This window comes from Hippoglossus hippoglossus, chromosome 12 (genome assembly GCF_009819705.1).
Source record: "Hippoglossus hippoglossus isolate fHipHip1 chromosome 12, fHipHip1.pri, whole genome shotgun sequence".
Classification (NCBI taxonomy): domain Eukaryota; kingdom Metazoa; phylum Chordata; class Actinopteri; order Pleuronectiformes; family Pleuronectidae; genus Hippoglossus; species Hippoglossus hippoglossus.
In genome coordinates this window covers 9135660-9156712 of record NC_047162.1, presented here as the reverse complement: position 1 = coordinate 9156712, position 21053 = coordinate 9135660, and the positions used below count along the sequence as shown (strand labels likewise).

At 43.5% G+C, this 21053-nt stretch overlaps 1 protein-coding gene across 5 annotated transcripts in view; it reads left to right on the top strand.

Moving 5' to 3' along the window:
* Positions 1-21053, top strand: part of sema4d (sema domain, immunoglobulin domain (Ig), transmembrane domain (TM) and short cytoplasmic domain, (semaphorin) 4D) — a 42297-nt gene that overhangs the window by 2568 nt on the left and 18676 nt on the right. For 3 of the 5 annotated variants that reach the window (XM_034601450.1, XM_034601451.1, XM_034601447.1), the window contains exon 2: positions 6460-6565. In XM_034601450.1, coding sequence (XP_034457341.1) covers positions 6528-6565 — 38 coding nt within the window. In that variant the 5' untranslated portion in view covers positions 6460-6527. Of the gene's footprint in view, positions 1-3569; positions 3789-6459; positions 6566-13952; positions 14012-21053 lie in introns of those variants that run through there. The other 2 variants (XM_034601449.1, XM_034601448.1) reach the window with 2 other exon arrangements.

The window sequence follows — 21053 nt, the reverse complement described above, 5'->3', positions numbered from 1 at the left end:
TCTGACTTTCCCTCAGGTTAGAGGTTGTGTTTGTGTTGCAAGGTTGTTGATGCTGCAGGTTTTTTGGAATTGCCGTCGGAAAGAAGGATCAATCTGTTAGATTAAGGAGTTTTCATGAAAATAGACATTAGGAGCCCAACATAATAATTTGCTCTGCTGTTTTTCCTTCCAGCTAAAGCTTTGATTTGTTTTGCAGATTTCTGTCATGTTTGTGCAGCTTTACTTCCTCTTACCTGCGCTTTATGTGAGGAAATCTGTGCACACACAAAGCTTTCCTGGGACTTTCCATTTTAGGAATGCGAATTAGCCTATTTTTAACATGTGAGACTGTATGTATCGTTGGAATTCTATTTATAGAGAAACAGATACTGTCTGTAAGTTGTTCTTTGTCCTATTTTCAACCTCTCTCCGTCATTGGAAGCACAGGATTCACATGTGCTAAATGAAATTACACAGAATGCTCCTGCTTGTTAATGATAACTACGCCTAAGCACGCAAACCCTTCTTTAGAGTCCTCTCTTTTTTTAAATCGATAATCAATTTAAAACGGGTGGGAAACAGGGGATCCAGTCAGGAAGTGCAGGGCTGAAAGGGAGCTTTGTTTTGAACATGAACTTTGTGCAGAAATGGCACTTGTTTTGGACATCAGGCGTTATTTATTTGGATGGCATTTTTGCATCTCAGCCCAAGCTCTGGCCGTTTGTCAGATTTCTCTCTTGTAAAAAAATGCTGGGAGCAGTGAAATTGGTTCTTGCTGGAGCATGTCCAGTGTGGCATATAGGGCGATTGCATTAAGCACACATACCGCATCTGTGTACTTTCCCCCTCTGATCCAAATGCACTTATTTGACCCCCTCCAAAGGAAACCTCCTATTTAAGAAACGTCACATTTCTTCACATGCCCACAGCGAACGACTGTCAGGTAATTGAATAAACTCTTAATGGATCTGAGGGTGACCATTCATGAGCCGTCAGGAGCTTTCCTCTCGTCTCTTCTGCCGAGGTTGGTCGTCAGCCAGCTCCTCGCGTACAAAGGTCTGGAATACCTGCTAACGGCGTGGATAAGCAGCACTCGGCGTCCCGCTGTGAAGGTCACTGTAAAAGGTGTCATGTCTTTGACGCGGACACACACAACCCCTCGCTGTTCCCTTCGGCTCATTAGCAATCTAATTATCGGGATTCTCCTGGTAGACGGGCCAGCAAACTGGCTCTTTCTTTAATTAAAAACCATGCAGTCCATAAGAAGATGCGACATGGAACAGCGCAATGCTGACCTTTCATAAGAGCCTATTGGATGTCATGCGTTTCGTAAACAAGGTGGGAGAGTGTGATGTATGGCTTGCAGCGAGCGACCTCATTGTTGTGGTCCTGCAGGAGTTAAAAGGGGTCAGGGGCCAATCTGTGCTGCTCTGATGTTGAGGTGTGCTGCACTGGTTTTATAAAACAGACATCTGGGTGCAACCCCCACCTCCTTTTGAAATGCCCAACCCCCCCAGCCGCCACACCCTAGTACCCCCCGACACCCCCGGGCTGGAATAATTTCCTATCGGCGAAAAAAGAGAGCAGCATCTGGCTCTGTGTTGGCCGCAGACAGCGGCATGTGTAGGCACTTTGTGTGTCTGGCCGTGCGTTACTGGCCATGCATAATGCATCGCCGCATTCCGTAGATGTCTCAGCAAAATTGTCTCATGATTGAATGGTGGTTTCAGATCCGCTGATGTAAGGATAAACACGGGATGTTTTGGTCTGATTCCTGTTTTTCTTCTTTTTGTGTAAAGGTGAAAACCTGTCTACAACCTGGAAGGCTCAGTCGCCTGAACTGGTTTCAGTGATTTTAAAAGTGTTCTGACAACAACATTAGAAATAGCAGTCATCTTTTCCCAGAAATCCCCTCTTCCTCTTCGCTGCTCCAAACAAGCAACTACAGTACCACTGTTAAGTATAGTAGAGTGGCAAAGAAGAGGGGATTTCCGATAGTGTAGCATTAGCAGCAGCTTGCTAAAATGTCAGCAATATTTCTCACTGGAAAGATACAGACAACAGGTATTTTTTTCTGTGGCTGCATGTTTTTCCAGATATATTCTGTTTTGAAGTTGCTTTTGCACCTATTTCATACTGTTACTGTCCTGTTTAAAGCGTTTTCTGTCTTTTACACTTATAAACCGTGGTTGCACTTTAAAAGCTATTTAGAGGAAGTAACTTGCCTGTTCCTCGATGATAAAAGAGGCTCTATGTCCTTCATTTTCTGTGTATTTGATTTTCAAAGAGTTTAACCTGGGCCAGGCCATATAACAGTGGTAACAATCATCAATTCCATACAGCGTTAGTAACATACAGGTGATTAAATACATTATACAAGTTGTTATATTATTAAATACACTGGTGTTAGATTGAAACCAGGTATCAGCTGATATGCAAAGTCCAGTTCTTGGTTTCAGGAAAGGGAAATGGGAACATCTGATTAAAAGTAGTTGCATCATTATCCATGACACAACAGAGCCTACACTGTGCATGAACTCTGAAGATCCCCAAGATGCTGTTCCCACAGCTTTAAGTGAGTGTGGGAAGGTTACTGATGCGGCGCTGCAGTGCTATTGACAGCTCGCTTGATATTTTGAAAAGGTTCCCAGCGTTGTGTCTCTGAGAGCAGGGAGCTGGAAGGGAATGAGAGTGTGGAGCGCTGGACTACATACAGTACATTCTGTGACTGTGGAGGATATCACTGTCCCACACAGCTGAGCGGAGAAGGTGTCCTCTGACCTTGTGCGGCTATCATCTGTTTACGAAGTGGTTTGGCAGTTGCAAATCCACCAAAGTTTTGTTTATAGGTGATGGAAGCTGTTGCATGACAGAGGCTCGATCTGCAGTCAGTAGATTTTTATCAGTTCTGCCTTTTATCGGGTTGTTGTCGCTCACTGTTTGATTTGTGTGAGGTTTGCACAGGGAGACAGACGTTTCTGCATCAACGATCCATTGCCCGAGGACTCCAACTGCCTTTACAGCTAACATCTATGTGTGTATGTTTTGTGTCTTTCTGCGTGCGTGCGTGCGTGTGTGTGTGTGTGTGTGTGTTTGCAGTTTTCATCGCCCAGGGCTCAAAACAGTGCTGAGAGAGGGCGCAGCAGCTGGACCTGCACTCCCCATTCATTCCTTAAAGGAGGGAGAGAGGAGAAAAAAAATGTCCCCGCAACAATAGACACACTCCCACAGATGCACATACGCACTACCCTAACCTCTGCCCCCCACACCCCCTACTCACCGACCACCCCCAAAAGTCCCCCCTCCCCCCTCCTAGGCAATTGTGTGCATTGACGCTTTCCAGAGGAGCGATCCTGTTCGGCGTTGCTCTACACTGGTGAACGCCGCTTGACTGTTGTGACAGGTGGGGGGAGAGAGATAGAGAGAGAAAGAGAGGTGTTTTTTTGTTACACGTTCAGAAGGAGATGGACTCTGCCGCTGACATGCTTTACAGTGAAACAGTCCTTTAATACAAGTGCTGTCTCTCCACCCTTGGAGCATTTTCTTTTCCACTGTATACATCGTGCAAGAAAGAGAGAGAGAGGCAGAGCGAAGGAGAGAGGAGCAGCAGCAGGAGGAGGGAGGGAGGAGGTGAGAGACTGCTGGATGATCTATTCTATTTTCTTTTTTGTGTGTGTGTCATCTGTCATGCAAACCACTGGTGACTTTCCCAGTAATGACAGTGTGACTGTGCCGGCTTGGAGGAACCTCTCCGACAGCGTTCTTCTTCTCTCTCTCACCCTCTGCAGGATCTTCCCACTCAGATTATGGTAAGATTCACGTCGCAAACGGCTCGTGTGGACGCGCGTGAGTGTGTTGACTGCTGGAATCGCACAGTGTCAACACCTTATTCTTTTTGTTCTTGCCATAGCAATCAGATAATGGTTTTTCAAAGCTCACTCTGTGCAGTGGAGAGAGCTATTTTTACCCAAATCTCATCTGGGAGGTAAATAATTCAGTGTGCTGGATGGCAGGTTGTCATGATGCAGTGAGTGGGGCTCTGCCGTGCCTCATTTTGAGGAAATACCCACACGGGTCACTTGGATTAGCTGCTTTTTGCTTCTGCTCGGCTGCATGAGTTAGGATTTGAAATGTTTACAGAGGAGAAAAGGGAAGGATTTTTATTATTTCCACTATAGTCTAGTGTATTTGTTTACAGCAAGATGGAGGAAAGAGTGTATATATATCCCAGCAGGCTGATGTCTGGAGTTCATAAATCTCCCTTGAAAGGGGAAGGAGTGGCACTACCCTCCCAGCGTGGACATTTCAGATTTTCCTTTACTGCACCACAAGTTGCTCTTCTTAACTGGGCATTGAGGAACTCAGTGACAGATGTTTGGTGTGATTAGTTTACGAGTGCTCGGTGCAGGTACATGAAAGCTATCGCATCACTTCAAATGACACTGGTCTTCTGGCTCTGAGTAGTTTCATATCTCTGCTGTGCACAAATAGAAACCACGCTATCAGTCACTGGTGACCTTTTCTTTAAAACTTCAGCTGCAGCACAGTTTGAGTGCTCTTTTATGTGGGTCACTTTGTGTTGGATGTCAATCCTGGATCTAGACACTGGATTAATGCTGCTTTCAGACGTGCACTTAAGTCCAGACATTTTCTTGACCTTTTCCGAAGGGGCTGTGTGTGAGAACGCAGATGTCAGAGTCGGTTGCTGCGGACAGTTTCCAGAACTTTTCCTGCCAGCGCCCAAGTAGAATGTCCGGAAAAATGTCAGAATGAGTCAATATGAGAATACAGCTGGAAAATTCTGGAAGTGCCACAGACGAAGATGTCAATGAGATTCAAGAGCTTTTGACTATAAAGGCAGATGCTGGTGTCGATGTGCTGTAAACAAAACCATATGATTTCTGCAGTGGAATTAATATGTCATGTCGTGCCTCCTGCATGTTCTAACCAGGCTTCATCCCTCGTCTGAAGGTTCCAGACATCTTCGTGTTGTTGTGAACGCGACTGGCGTCTTTGCGGACCAAATTTTCCAGACATTTTCCAGAGTTCATGTCTGAAAAGGGCTTTAGATATGAAATGCACCTTCACCCCATTAATTCAATTCGTCACTCAAATTAACAATCATGCCCACTCCATCACCAGCACTTTTTTTCAGTGCCTCTTTTTAATTATATCTCCCAGACACTTACGCTGAGCGATCAGAGGAATTGGAGCTAAATTGATTACGGGAGATTACTTGGGTGTATGCAACTACTGCCTGCTCCTGCACTGACGACACACACGTAAACTAAAGTTCAACTCGCTGTTATTCGGCGGGTAATGGAAAAGAAACCGATGCACTGGTGAGCAAACGCACTCTAACATCAGCAAATAGAAAGGGTTGAGAATTCAGGAGAACTGGGCTGAGGAGAAAGGTGAAAGGAAAGAAGGCACATGTACCCGTTTAGCCATGGTCCCCACACAGACAGTCTGCCGCTGGCTGGCCGACTGTCTCCGAGCCTGGTGGCTGTCTGTCTGGGTTTGAGGCTGACAGGATTGGGTGGGGTTGAGACCTTACCCCCACTCCCCTGTCCCCCCTCCTCTTGTAGCCCTAGCAACTGAAGCGATAAAACCATTAAGTCTTATTTGGTTGGATTATTAACTGAAATAGACTTACATATAATATTAAAAGCTTTAATGTTCTGCCTCAGCTCTATTGTATACATCCGACTGTCTGTGAATTTGTTTCTAACCTTTTATCTGCTTAGTGAACCTAATTCCCTCTCTGGCTGATCACAATCTGTGTTATGCCAGCGTGCTGACACATCACAGGGTATAATCTATGAATCTAATGTGCTGCTGCCGTCGTAATCTTCGATTTGGTTGATAAGCTGTTGAGCTAATGCCATGCTGGGTTTTGGAGATTTCCCATCAGCCTGCAGGACACAGGATGTGTCTCGTCTCCATCGGCTCATTAAAATTTCAGAATGCTGTCAGTAAGCATCTGCTGATTTACACTACGTGCAATCACAAATGCATTGGCAGATTTGTGTTTTATGGACTATTAGTTTGATAATTTTTATTTTTTTAATGATGTTCTAATTAGTGTTGATTGATGTATTATTCATAGTTTAATGCTGGATGTTAATGAGCTCCACTGAATCCATAATTGCTCCTTAATAACACAATGCATTCTTCATCTGTGTTTGGGTTCACATTGTCTGCTAGCTAGCTGGCTGGTTGGCTGCCTTGGTAACCATAGTAACAGTATCCTTCAGAAAGTTAAAGAGACCAGCGCTTGCCAGATGAGTTGTGAGCTAGTGAAGCGTGTCTGCAAAGTTAGACGTTGTCCTAGGCACGAAACCCAACAGAATGAATCGCTACCTATGGCTACAGAGGCTGCTGTTCCTTGGCAAAAAATTGCATAGTTTTGCTTTTATTATTTATTGTAATATTGCTTTATTATAATTCTAAACTTACACTGATTTTTCTCTGTCGTAGATCACTGTGTCGCAGGCCTTTCCTTCGACCGTTTCCAACTGTGTGAAGAAAAGTGAAAAGAAGTTTTAATGTATCAGTATTCGCTCGCCGACGCCATGACGGACAAGTAAGTGGTTCATCTTCCTCGAGAGTGTGTATGTGTGAAGAGCCCACTCGGGACACTGGCCATTTGTTTCAGTGTGAAGTAAGAACATGACGTTGTCTCTTGTGATTACACTTCTCTCGCTCGGCACAAGATTGTCTGCTGGAAGTGTTTTCGAGTTACTACAGAAGCGGAGGAGAAAGGGGAGGGGTCGATGGTACAGAGGGAAGTGTGTTGCGGTGGGGGGTTGGTATAAAGACAGTCTGTTTTGCCCCTGAAGACCTATTACATTTGCATCGGGGCTAATTTGCATTCTTGTTCACTGTGCTGGTATGTTGCTGCTGTTGTTCGTGGGTCGTTATTTCCCTGACAAAATAGTCATTTATAGGGTTTTTGCACCTTTGCAATACCACCTCTCCTTTGCTCCTTCTCTCTATTCTCCCACTTTTTCTTTTCTAAGATTACTTCTTCATCTTCCCCCTTTTCATTTTGGACCAGTCCTCTGCCTATCTCTTTTCAAAATTTTTTTTTTTGTCTCCATTGTCAACTTCGTCTTTGTCTCTTAGTCTGGTGTTTGTTGGATTCGATCTATAGACGATGGAGAATTTGGGTGCAGTAAGCAAAATAATCCGCTGTCAGCGTTCATAATAAGCGGAATAAGTGGCGCAGGGCAGTCAGCTGGAAGGGATAGGAGCGAAAACACGGTGGAAGGCCAAACAAGGCCGGGACTATTATGTGCTTGAATTACAGAAAATGAAAGAGGAAGTGTTGAAGAAGAAGAAAAAAAAATGGTCGGCCCACGACAGAACCATAGAAGCAGGTTGTTTTCAGGACACTTTGATGTTACGGGTCAATTTGAGTAATGTAATGAATGCTTGTGCAGTGAAGAAGTAGAGGAGATTCATGTGCAGAGGGACGTTTCCATCATAATGGTGGTCGATGGAATGAGGTTGATGTGATTTACTGTTTGCGTGCACTCTCCACTTATTACTTATGCACCTGTTGGTCCTTTCAGAGCGAGAGAAAGAGATGGGGAGAGGTCCGGTGAGTCAGACTTTCTATGAAACAGGCCTCGGGGTAGTTTCCCTGGCTAACACCAGAACACTGAATAATGTCGGCAAAGGATATTATGTTGGTTAGTAGAGCCGGATAATGCTATATTTGCCCCGAGGGGGAATTTCTCTTGCAAATTAGAAGGTTCTACCACTTAAGGATGCATTTCAATTTCTGCAGTGCCAAACGTTTCGGGCTCGGAAGTTTAACTGTTTTGGATGCAAAATAAAAGACTAAACATGAAAAAGATGTTCGTGGAAACTTTACTGGCTCTGCTGGACCAAAAATCAAAGTGGAGGGAAGGTTGGGAGTTTTTCTAAGTAAGTGATGATGTTGTTGACAAGCTGTCCCATTGGATGAAAGGTATCCAGGCAACCAGAGCGGGGCGAAAAAAGGGGGTGGGAGTGGGGCGTAATTGTGTGCTCGATGCTGGTCCATGTTGCAGGATGATTGTTTGTCTGGGAAGAATGATAAATGTTATGCCAAAAGGAAGTGAGGGGAAAAGTTGGAGGACGTGCCCCCCGACAGTGATGGCGAACAAAGCCCCCCTCAACATGGGACTACTTAAGATTCATACAAAGGCAGAAGAAGAAGGCTACTTATTCTCTCTCTCTCTCTCCACACACACATGCCTCTTGTTTTTCTCTTGCACACTCATGAGCAAACATTTACACATAGCAGGATATCAGTGGACATTCCTCCATGTGCATTCCTCTAATGGCATTCCCAGATACAAGCTGGGCCTGCAGCAAGTGGAGCATTTGGCATTCACAAGTTTCTGGTATTTTCCAGCAAAGTACATGACGACCCTGGAGTGCACACCATCCCCATTTGTTTGGTAAAAGAGTATAGACCCTGTGTTTTCCATTCAGATTGATGCAGGAGCTGATCCATCCATCTGCAAATGTGCTCTAACATCCTCAAAACCTTCAGTGGCAGGATTTGAAGTTCAGCCCTCGATTGTAGCAGGACGATCTGGGATGAGGAGTTTCTAAAGCCAGATTTGCTCCGTAGTGTTTGTAGATGGGGATTCTTTCTGTTAAAATTCAAGCCTGCATAATCCTCTTCATCACACTGATGTGTATGTGCATCCATATTTGTGAGTAAAGCCCCTTTACAAATGGTCAAAACACCCACTAACATCAGGCTTTAGTTTGCATTTGGAATGGATACAATGAGCATTCACTTCCGGGTCAATAACTGCAGTACAAACTGTTTTTATCGGCCCCGGCTCCGATTGATAGTGATGGAAACATGAAAACGTTATGACGAGCATTGAACCTCTAGGTGTTTGGTGCTTAAACAGCCAGACACGTTTGGGTACTTATTGTTTTTTACATCTTGGTAACAATGTGCAACACCAATTTATCTTATTTTTTTATTCTTATATGTATTGTGCAAAATGCATGCCGCTTGTGATGCATTGGTTTCTTGCACATTTGTGACGTTGAACATCAATCACAGACACAACCCAACAAAAGAAACAAACTGGCAATGGGACAAGAGTCTGCCCTTTTTTTCCCACCCTAAATGTGGTGTAAAAGAGGTGTAACAGCAGCACAGGGGCCAAGTCCACTAGTTGTTCTGTTCTTATTCGTTCAAAAACACTTGCACCAGGGTGCACTGTATTGCATCATATGGGAGAGTAGGTCAGACAGACAATGCCCCAAATCCAGAAAGAGAATGTAGTTTCGGATTTTTTTTATTTTTTATTCAATCAAAAACACACACAAACTGTAAAACACTCTGAGTTGTGAATTTCCCTTCAAATTGGTTGCTTCCATTCTTTAGGGAAATGCACAAACACAACCAAGATGGAAGAATATGGTGTTCCTTTTGCCCTCAAAGCATACTATCATATTTCTTTTATGCACTGGTTTCATTCCTGTTTTCCATAAGGAGAATCCTCCGCCTACTCTCTTCTCCTTCTCTTTGTTCTCTCTCTTCCCTCTCTACAACCTCCGCATGAATTTGCTGGCTTGAATGTCCTCCCTCATCCTAAAGCCTGTTTTCTCTCTCTCTCTCCCTCGGTCCCTCTCATTTTCATTTCCTCCCCCCACCTGTGGTGGTGCACGCTGACGGCCCCGTCAGAGACTTGGGTTGTTTACAGACGGACAGTAAGGATGGCTGCACAGATGAGAATGTGTGGGGTGGGGAGGGGTGTTTGGCTGTTACTGGAATGACCACACTGTCATAGAGACGAGTGGCCTTTCCCAGTCTACTGTGTATCTGGATCAGTCAAGGTCTCGCATGTGTGCGTATTCATGTCGGTCTCATGGGAGCGAGCATCTAAAACCACCAACAGAAGCTGGTTAAGTGCTTTCTGTCACTTGCTGCTGACCACTCAGATGTTAGGACCCTTTAGATTAATAATTGCATTTATGAAACATCAATGACTGCATTGCTTTTAACAGCATCACCCAAAACAAAACTGGTCTATTGTTGAAATATAGAGGTGCAACATGGTGGATTTCCTGGAAGAGGACCTGCTCCCGATGTAAAGGGATCATTCTAACGTAATGAAAACACAACAATTCTTAGTTTCAGGTGATAATGTGAAATCTGCCAATACATCCTCATAAATCCTACTCACAGCATTTTAACTGAATCAGGGACACTGCACATCATAGTCTGCATCATAACGTTTCATCCATGAGGGTATCCCACAAGACTACTCTTTTAGGAAAAGAAAAACCAAGCGCTGACAAAATAATTGACTGGAACAGTTTGTGCGGAAAGAAAATAGTCCCGTTGGTTTGTCAACTTAAGCTTTGACCATGGACTTTTCTGTTATGCAACAAGAGGGGGGAAATAAAAATATCCTCTCAAAGTTTGTGATGCGATTGTCGATTATTTATGGGACCATTTTAAGGAGTTGGTTGCAAACACTTGAATTAAATGCAGCACTGTTGTGTTGCAGAGCGGTGTAGCTGAGGTCATGGGATACTGACCAAAGCTCAAGCTGGGTCCTTTTTATCAGCTTGGGGGGAAAATCAGGTGTCACAGTGGACTGAGCTCAATAGCCCATCCTGTCAGTATGTTTACCATAGGCTGCGTTTCTGAAGTAGGGCCATTAATACATTTGTTCTGGCCTGAAGAGCCTTCAAAAAGCTTTTCCTGCTCCTCATTCAAGTCCACTCATCAATTTAAAAAACACCCAGAGCCGTGACATCTGCACTTCCTCTCTGTGCCCTCTCCAGACCGCCGTGTCACCAAGGGTGTGGTTTGGGCACTGCTGGGCTCGCACCCAGGCCCGACACCCACTCTGGACATAATGAATCGAGACATGTGAAGGCGTGGTGTCACTGGTGTCATTGGGAATCGTGGGTGCATAGTGAAATCTCTGTATCAGCTGTCACAGGGTTTTGTGGGAGCCGAGGGAAGCCAAGTCAAAGTGCTTCCTAAGGATGTCGAGGGGGATGCACCCTTTGGCCCCCAGCTCATCAATCTTACGCAACTGTCATCTTCTCCCAGTGCTCTATTGATGCTGTCGGACGAGGACGAGAGGCAGGGACTCGTTGCCTCTTGTGTTCGTGCCTGTTTGCATACGTGTTTTCCACTTTTGTGTTCGTGTCCCTGAGAGAAGACGTTACTGGAGGATGGGGAAGGTCTGGAAGAAGATGTAAAAACAGAGGGTGATATGTTGGACATGCATTGCCATGTCTATAAGTGGCTACACATCAAGTTTGACTCTTGACCTTGATGACTTGATGACTTACTTATTGTAAGTCGCTTTGGATAAAAGCGTCAGCAAAATGTAATGTAATGATCTATGAGAGAATAAAATTAGTTTGTGGCCTCATGAAACTGATCTGAATTTTAACGCTCAGCTAAAATCTGTAACTGATGACAGAAATGTGACGTGCAATCTTGATATGGATAAATATTCCCCACCGCAACCAACTCATTACAGGACACTGTGGTCACCAGTACGATCAATGGGGGAAACCTGAGACGGTTGTATCAGTCATGCATGGGTCCCATTTTAGAAAACCGCAGCCCCAAAGCTCTTTACTGGACCTGTTATCCACCATTATCAAGTCAAATCCAGACCCACTCGGTCCCATTATCAAATGACGCACAACCCAACGTCGTGTATATATCATAGCTGTCAACAATTACCCGTCAGTTATCTGTGACCCGGTTTGTATACGGTTAATATTCATGCACATCCAAAGCTTTATTTTTAAAAATGTGATCAGTTATAAGTGAGCTGCCAATGTTTGCAGTCTGGTGTGCATCATCTCTACTTAACATAATCTGATTACTCTTTTATACAGTGGGGTGGGGGGGCCTGCATGATGGTGGCTTTCCCCCGCCAAGCCAATGCTAATGAATCTGCATATTTGGGTTGATTTGGGTGACCTGAATTCACTTGTCTGGAAGATTTGTCTCCTCAATTGTTCTGGCACTTTATTTGTTGCACCGGCAGCCGCGTCATTTAGTCTGTTATTTTATGGATGTAATGACTCATTTAATTGTTTACAGATGAATTAGGTATTTTTAGGAACTTTTTGGAAATGAGGCCTTGATTCTACTAGTCCCTGAGTCCTCGTCAAGGCAAAGCAAATATGTGAGTCCATGTTTTTCACTGAGAGTTTGATTCTAGCGGACTGTGGGAATGAAGCTTGTGCCCGTCTGCAGGGAGAATGTATTCAGCTTTGTTGTAAGGGTTTTCATTTTGCTCAGGGAAGCGGTCTGAGGGAACGGACTGGAAAGTGTAGTGAATAGAGGCCCAGCCATCTGTCACAATGGCAATAAGAAGATTTCTACTTTCCCTCCCTTTGACTTATAAAATCTGGTTTTCATGCACTTAAAAGAAAAGCAAAATATTTTCTTCTGCTGACTCTTCTGTTCCTGCTCTGATGCAGATTATTCCCTAATGTCTTTGTTCTCTTATTCTTTGTTTCACCACTGATGCACAAGTTTTAATGGCCTTGAAAACAAATTCTCTCGATCGGCTTCATTTTATGATCAATGTGGTTCTACATGAAACCAACCAAATTCTTTTTTCAAGTATGCTTACTCTGTGTGTGTGCTGTTTGTGTCTGTGATTTTCTCTTTGGTGGATGTTACATTCTTTTAATAAGGACTAATAAGGATTTAGCAAAGTTTGAATGAAAATAATCTGGTGACAGGGTGGTGGGTTGTTTGCTCAAGTTACAGGCACTAGCTTGAGTCATCTTTTCCAAACTATAACTGGCTGTTGCATATTTACTTTTCAACACTCAATGCTACGAAGCAAGTTTCCAGGGGGGTTAAAGGTAGAATGGTATTGAAAACAAATGGTTTTGACCTGCACCTACAATTACGAAAAAAACTAATAGCATTTTAGTTCATAAAACATGTCTTAGCATTCCACTTTCAAATTGATGATAACCTTATAAAATATATAACCTGTTCAAAATAGAGGTCACACATGTTTAAAACTGGGCCACGAGGCTGCAACTGAACAGTATTTAGTTGAGTCTGAGTCTGGCCCCGCTCCCATTCAGAATCTTGGAACTGGTCGGGCCAATCATGTGAAATCATTTAACTTCTAACTAAGATGGCTGCTGCTGATGTAGAGACGTCTGTTAAAGTCACTATCCAGGCAGGAGTAAACAGACTGGGTGGTATATTTTCTCTCAAAGAAGGAAAAACCACTTCATGCTGTGGTCTGTTTACATTTTTCCATCACTGTGTGTTCTTTCTCCTGATTGGTCCGTTCTGCGACTGTTGATAATGCCTCTTCTAAATTGAAAATGAAGATACCCAACCTGAGCCCGCCAGGAGTCGTTGGGCAAACATTTGGAAACAATATTCGGGTTTGGGTCTGTTTTTTAGATCCGTCATCGGTTACATCGGTTTCTTACAGCAAATAGAAAAATTCCTGTCAGGTTGGGGTTGACTCGGTTAATTTCCTCTCGGGCTCGGACAGGTTTTGACTGAAGGCTGTGGCCTGACACTCTTTGCACTCTGTTGTAGACACAGCTAGAGGAAATCAATATTCCTCACCATAGCTTCCTCTGAGGATAATGCTCATCATTCGTTTGTCTCTTGTCTCTGTGATAAATGTCAGGACAACATGCTGACAGACATATGATATATGGATATAACCATTTTCTCCTTCATAATGCTTAACCATCATGTTTGTGTGTATTAGATGTTTAATATCAGTTTTATTGTGCAATATGTGTTTGCTTCATCATTATATGTATATAGTCTAGACGACTAACCACACATACACACTCAGCACACACACATATGGACACTGCTTCCTGCCACTTGTACATGCAAACACACACACACACACACACACACACCCCATAATTGTCTTGTCTGATCTGTCTGTCTGTCTTCTTCCCCCCCTCCCTAGCTTGAGGATTTTATAATTCTCTCCGGAGGAAGAGCGTCGCATCTTGTAAGGAGCCACAGGTCAGAAACTCTACTCCTCTCCCTCCCCTTTGTTTTACGGTGTGGACCCTCACAGGTCTGCATGCTTCAGCACGAATGCTGCATGCTTCTCCAACACTCCCTTATCCCCCCCCTCAGGGCTTTGCTCCCTTTTTTTTATTTCCCCCTTGCATGACCACACCTGGGCAACCCAGCTGATTTGGTCCCGCTTGGCTTGTGCAGTGTTTTGCAGTGAAACCTTCCTCTTTCACCAATCATTGTTTTTTTTTGCCCGCGTGATTTGCTTTTCCTTCCCTCTTTAAATTGTGATCTGCTTGTTTTCATCAGCGTGGAAGCAAAACCGATGCTCTGTGTTGTCTCAATGATGTTTTAGGGACAGACATTGTGTATGCACATGCAGGTCTCTTTTACCCCTTTTTGACCAAGGTCAACATGGTGCAAAGGGCTGGTTCGGATTTGATGTGAACCTTTTTAGAACCAGTTTGTTTCCGCACTTAAGATGACGAGCACAGAACAAGGAGACACTTTGTCTCATCCACAGACCTATTAAATGCCTGGAGTCAGCTGTTCTTTCAGCCTATTGAAAACTATTAAAACTATAAGCTATAGTTAAAAAAAATGACCAATTAGTTGATTGTCAAAAACAGTTTTGCAGATATTTTGAATTGATAATTTTACTAATTTTTCGAACACACATGCACAAACAAGTGCCCTTTTCCACCTTCTCAAATGTCATGGTTTGTTGCTTTTAGTCACATGATAGTTAACTGAATATTTTCTGATAATAAGTAGCTTTCACCATTTTCCTGATCTTTTCAAGTACCAAAAAATGACTAATGGAGAGAATATCCAGAACATTAATCGATAGTTGAGTTGGTTGCAGCCTTGAATTAAAGCGGCAGTCATCAGCTAGGAATAAGAAGCCTGCTGTTGTTTGTGAAATCAGGGACCTATTGTCTCAGAAATGTCTTATTTTGAGTATTAAATCTGCCTTTGTTATTACAAACTGCATATATACAATGCTAGAAATGAGAACTTTACACGCATGCCGGTTTTAACTGAGGGAGGCAGCACTTCGCAAAGGGTCAGTTCATGCAAACACCTGTGATTAGTACTTTTATAAGTCCTGCACATGTGTTTTTCTAACTTTTTCTTATTCAGCTGCTTGAATTTTAAGTGACCTACTTCTTCTGAATGCCTACGATTATCTTCATTAACACGAGGATTGAAGTGTGTCCAGAATCTGCCGACCAGATCACGGAAAAATCTGCGCAATTCGTGTTTAAAAGTTTCAGTCTCGGCCTTGTGTTGTTCCTCTGAGGGGAACGGTGAAATTGTTGCTTTTATCTGCTGGCACACCAAGTTCAGGAGGACACACTGCTAGTGTTGTGGCAGCCTGTGGGTGATGGGGTGAGTTTTCACACAACACTCCAAAGGAGGTTTTTGTCTCCGCCGGGCCAAAATTACCAGCATGAAATCAGTGCCTGCTGAAGGCTACGCTGGGAGAAAAGCACGAGAGAAAGGAGTCCTCCTTAAAGACAGAAAGGAGAGGGGAAAGTACAGCAGGGTTTTTAGTGAAGTTTACAGCCCCTCCGTATGTCCCCTGACTGGTGGGAACGCTCTACTTTGAAAGATGGCTGCCTCCGCCAACGAGGTTATGTTTTCATCTGCGTTTGTTTGTATAGGCCATTTTCAATGTTTTCCTCGATTTCTCAGAATTATTCATCAACTTGATGGGGGGGGGGGGGGGAAATCAGGCATGTTTAAGGGGCTGATATTTATGAGGCAAGGCACTTTCATTTATAAAGCACATTTCCTATACAGAAGCAGATTCTGTGCTGTACAGGGACATTAAAAACAACATAGATGGAATTCAAAGAAATCAATTTGAAATTGGAAAGCAGGGTTTAAAAAAACATTCAAGCAAATGGATTACAAAGAAGGTAGAAAAAATACAGTAGGTAGAAATGTATAGAACAATCAAATAAAAGTAGAATAATGTAATAAAGAATAAAATACAATGATGGAGTGACCTTGTAAAATTGTTTAGTTAAAGGCACTTGTGAATAAATATAAGTTTTCAATCTGGTTTAAAACGGATTGGATGGAGCATTCCTAAAGCTTTCAGGTGGTTAGTGTGTGAAATTTGGTGCCGATCTGATTAAACCCAAATTCATAGACTTAAAGATAAGATAATCCTTTACAACAGGGGAATTTGCAATGTTACAGCAGCAAGAGGGCAGTCAAAATAAGACATCAGAATTTGGTGTCATAAGGGGACTCTGGGGCCTTGGCGGAGGTATGCACTCTTGAGTGCCTTTCCAGTTTTTTTTGTTTTCTTTCTTCCTTCATCCACTGCTTGGAAAAACACTCTACACACTAAAACTCGAAATAAGGGAAATGCCTTTTAGATATTTTTATTCCACTTCCGTTCAGTCGAAACCTTGGGATTTTATTAACAACCGAGACATTTATTCCAGTCCAGCAGCTAAAGTCACCTGCTCTTATAACTGCTGCTGTTTAAACAACCACCACCAATGTGACTGGACCACTCACCAGCTTTGGGACCGCAAGACCATCAGCTGGGGCTCTTGCAGCTTCCCAAAATAGTCCCACGTTATACGCCCGAGGCCTGGCTGGCATCACAGTCGCCTCAAGGAAACTACATCAAGTGAAAGGTTTATGACTTTACTGTCAGCGGTGGTTTCCACGTGACCAAATACCATTTAGATTACTGTAGTCACCCCAGGATGAATAACAAAAAATATTTTTTCACTGGGTTTTCCTCTTAAAGTGCCATACTTGAAGAAAATTACATATCTGTGCGTTATTGTTAATATTTACTTTTTAAAAGTAAGAAGCCATTCTTATAGGAACAGAGGGAAATGGCTGTTATGTCATAAGTGGCTCCAGGAAACAGTTTATTTAGCATCTGTATGATGACATAAAAACATATTTTCAGACGTGTAATTGCGCAAGAAACACCTGTTTCTTTTCTAGGTGATCCTTGAATTTTAATCCCTTCTTATTGTAATCTTGTGCTGCTGCAGATGTCAATAGTAAAACTCCTCTGCATTTTTTTCCTCCTCTAATTAAAAGAAACCACGCATGGTGATTATGTTTTCATGTTGGACTACAGAGGCTCATTCGGTCCTCGCATGGGGAACACCACACAGCCGTGCTTGTTCCTGTAGTTATCCTTCCACTTCACTTTGCCCGTATGTTTATAGGGAAGTTATTCAAATCTTCCACAACCATGTGACTCAGAGAAAGGGTGTGTTGTTTTTAAAAAGCTCGCCATCAACAGACTAAATATACCCTTTACTGGACCTGACCCCTCATTTGCCTTTGCTGTGGCCACTTTAGGTCGACATGCTAGCTCAGCAGGGGCCCTACAACCGGTAATTACATAGGAGAGTTCCCATTTTACCTCCCCCGTACAGTGTTGCCTTCACACTAGCTCTTTTCCTCAATTTAGCTGGTTATTGATGGTTTACCTACATTTAATTCTGCTTCCTTCTTCTCAATATAACCAGAAAAACTGTAGTTTCTGTTTGCAGCCTGTAATGCATCAGAAATGTGCTCATTCAACCTTGAATGTAGATGTAAAATTAACGTCATGAATGAAGTGGAATAAGACCTTAATCCTCGATCTGGCCTTATAAAAGTTGAACTCTTCCTCCCATCTGTCATCCGGCGTGCCCACCGCGGATATCGTGATGACGGCGGCGTCATCTGCTGCAGTTTATATATGATTTTCTAGGTATGACCAGCAGTCAGCTGTGCAGTGGAGGTCATACAGCTGTTTCACTGGGCTTCAGATGACTATGTGGCTTTGACACGGTGGCTTTGCACTTCACAACTGAAGGCTTGTGTCTATCTCCAGTGAATTCCAGATGGTGCAGACCAGAGCTGTGGATTTGGTTTGTGATAATTTATCCAGACAACAAGAAAATCAAAGAAAGTAAAAGAGAACACACAGATTTTACACATCAAAGTCAATTTACAAGCTATTTTGTGGCTTCATGGGGAATATAAATTGCCTCAAGTGATGTCAACTGAGTCTGTGAGTGTGTATGTTCGGGCTGAAGACCTAGGGCAGTTTCACACTTACCTTGTTTGGTCCAGACCTTCAGACTTTTCTGTCAGACAAAATAACAGGTGTGAAAGGTGCCTCAGACCACAGCCTGGACCAACAGAATTTAGTCTGACCAAAACCTGGTGTTGGTCCAGATCAAACAAACCTTGGTTCAGATTTTTTGCAGTGTAAAAACATTTTGGGGGATTTTTGGACAAATTGCAGGAAGTTGAGACAGCATTAAATAACAGAAGAAAAAGGATCATGAAGCGGAACAAGGGATTGCTTAGAGTTTTTTACCCCCGATGACGTAATGTTCGAACGACTAGGAAGTTCATTTTGGTGGTAGTGTCAACGAAATTAAAAGTTTGAAACCAAGTCTGGGTGTGTGTAGTTACGGAGAAGAACAAAACCTCAGATCAAACACTGAAAATGTCCGTCCATCCGTCCATTATCTATGCTGCTTATCTTTGGCGAAGGGGGTTGGAGCCAATCTTAGCTGACATTGGGTGAGAAGTGTGGTACACCCTGGCCAGGTTGCGAGGGTTCCACAGGACTGATGTATAGAGACAAACAACCATTCACAGGTTCGAATCCAGAAATCTTTCGCTGGGAGGCCAGAGTGCTAACAACTGCACCACCAATGTTGCTCTGTCTCTGGTTGTCCTGCCAAGTTTTTATTTATATTTTTGCCTGACTATGTAACAGGGGTCCAACAACAAACTGGGAGATTGAACGTTACCTGTGAGAGACACAAGAACTGAAGATGGACTGTAGCTTTAATCATCAGATCAGATGGAAGCGCAGCAGTCAGCTGGAGATGTACTGCCAGTAGCTGAGTCAATACTGAGAGAATATAAAGCCTTGGCTGCCTACACTCCAAATGTCAAAAACGGTTCATCAGCGTGTGGCGAAACACAACCCAGAACTGGGATGCAGCTGGTAGTATTTTGAGATGGGCTCCTGGTCCCTCTCTAGGCTCATAAGAGGGATTTGATGCCCACAGTTGGCATTACCGTGTAAACATGTGAGCGTGCAAGAGTCTCAGCCACATCTATGGCCAAACTCGCGCGCTCACTTTCTCAAACAGGCCGGGCTCCAACTAACTCGTAATACCCTTTGGAGATTATAAGAGCGACAACTTCAAGTAGTCAAGAATACTGTAAACACAGAAGCCCTCCTTTTTTCATGTAAACCAAACATACTGATGTGTTTTCATTATGTGGCATATCCAGACAAAAACCATAGTCTAATGCCCAATTTCTACACGTGCAAATATGCATTATATTCTAATATGTTGTATGAGATCCTGGAGGCCGATTCCAGGGCTACAGCGATTACTACAATTTCCGATTTTCTGAATTGTTTGCTCAGTAGGCCAAGAGAGAAAGAAGCAACTGAAATGTTTTGTTTGATTAAACGTATATATATATTCATGTATAATTTATTACCACATAATACTAAGAAAAAACAGTACATAGTGACATTTAAGAGGCAGGAATCATCTGTGGACATGGAGCCAAAGTGTCCCATGAGTTGGACGCAGCAAACATTGCAATTTTTCCCTCTGGTTTCCCTGGTCATCAACAGGCGTGTGTTTCCATCCAGCCCCTGGATTAAATTATGACAGGACTATTAGAGAAGCGTCAGTAAAGCAGGCTGATTAATATAAGCTACTGGTGCTGTTGGATAATCACTCTTCCCACAGCTGGGTGGGTACCGTACAGATGGTCCCAATGATAAAGCATCAGCAGCAGCCTTACGACAGCCAGAAATGGTGACTTGACAACAGCAGAAGTTGGTTTCGCCCTTCAGAAGTAACAACTTGGAGCAAACTTTGAGTGCAGCTCAGTATGGAAATAAAATACTGAACTGCCAAAAGAGACATTCTTTCCACAAAATAAACGAATCACATTTCCCATTGCACAGTTTGTTTGTGCGTGGTCAGGCCCATTGGTATTGTAGCAACAGACGGAGACGAAGAAAAATCTGCCTCTTGGCGTGCTGCGGCAAAAGGAAGAAGAGCATCGCTGTGCATTGATGCCGATGATGAGTGAGAACATGGAAAAGAGAGCCAGCGAGGCCAGAGAAGTGTTGGGATGGGGACGTTGGCAGGCGGTGCCTGATGTCCCTAACATCACCCTGCACCACACTCCGTATCCTCACTGTGCTGTGTGCTCGCAGGATGTGGAGCTTCTTGTTATCAAGTTCCATGAATTATCCCCTGGGAAATTGGAGAAAACCTCTAAAAATGTCCTATCTCGCAATGGTAAAGAAAGTAGGGTCAAAAAGTTTACCTGGTGCAAAATTTAATGGGATCTTTCTTGGCCCATGTCCCATCCTTCCACCAAGTTTCGTGGAAATGTGATTAGTAGTTTTTGGTCAATCCTGCTGATAAACAAACAAACAAATGCACAGGGACTAAAGCATACAACGCAAAGGCCTTGGTGGAGATATACCCAGTGGGCAAATCTGCTTATTCAGTGATCAATTCTGATCAGTTCAATCAAAATGAAATGATTAGAACTCTGCCAATGATCCGTCTGTCTTCCACAAACAATAATGGTGATATATTTTTCTCTCTTTCACATGTTCAAACTTCTTGTGCAAAGATAGGCTGAGCTCCAGTTTCCCCTCCCCTCTGTCTGTCCTCTGTCCTCAGTGGGCAGCCTGCCAGTAGCTCTGCCCAGTTAGCAGCGCGGTGCTGGGAACCCCAAGGCCCCAAGCAGGTGTCAACCTCCCTGCCCAGCCAAAGGAGCTGAGAGGGGAACACAAAGGGCTCAAAGAGTACTGCCAGCATGGTAACAGTCTTAAATATCCCCAGCCCAGTATGGCTACTCCTCTAAATCTCTCAGTAGCATAGGGTAGATGCCAGTATACTCTTTCTGCTACTGTAACGCTGACTCTCGAAGAGGTTTGAACCTTTTTTTTAAAGCCCTTAATGGGGAACAGAGTGGTGAGATTGACAGAGGGCGTCGGGAGTGC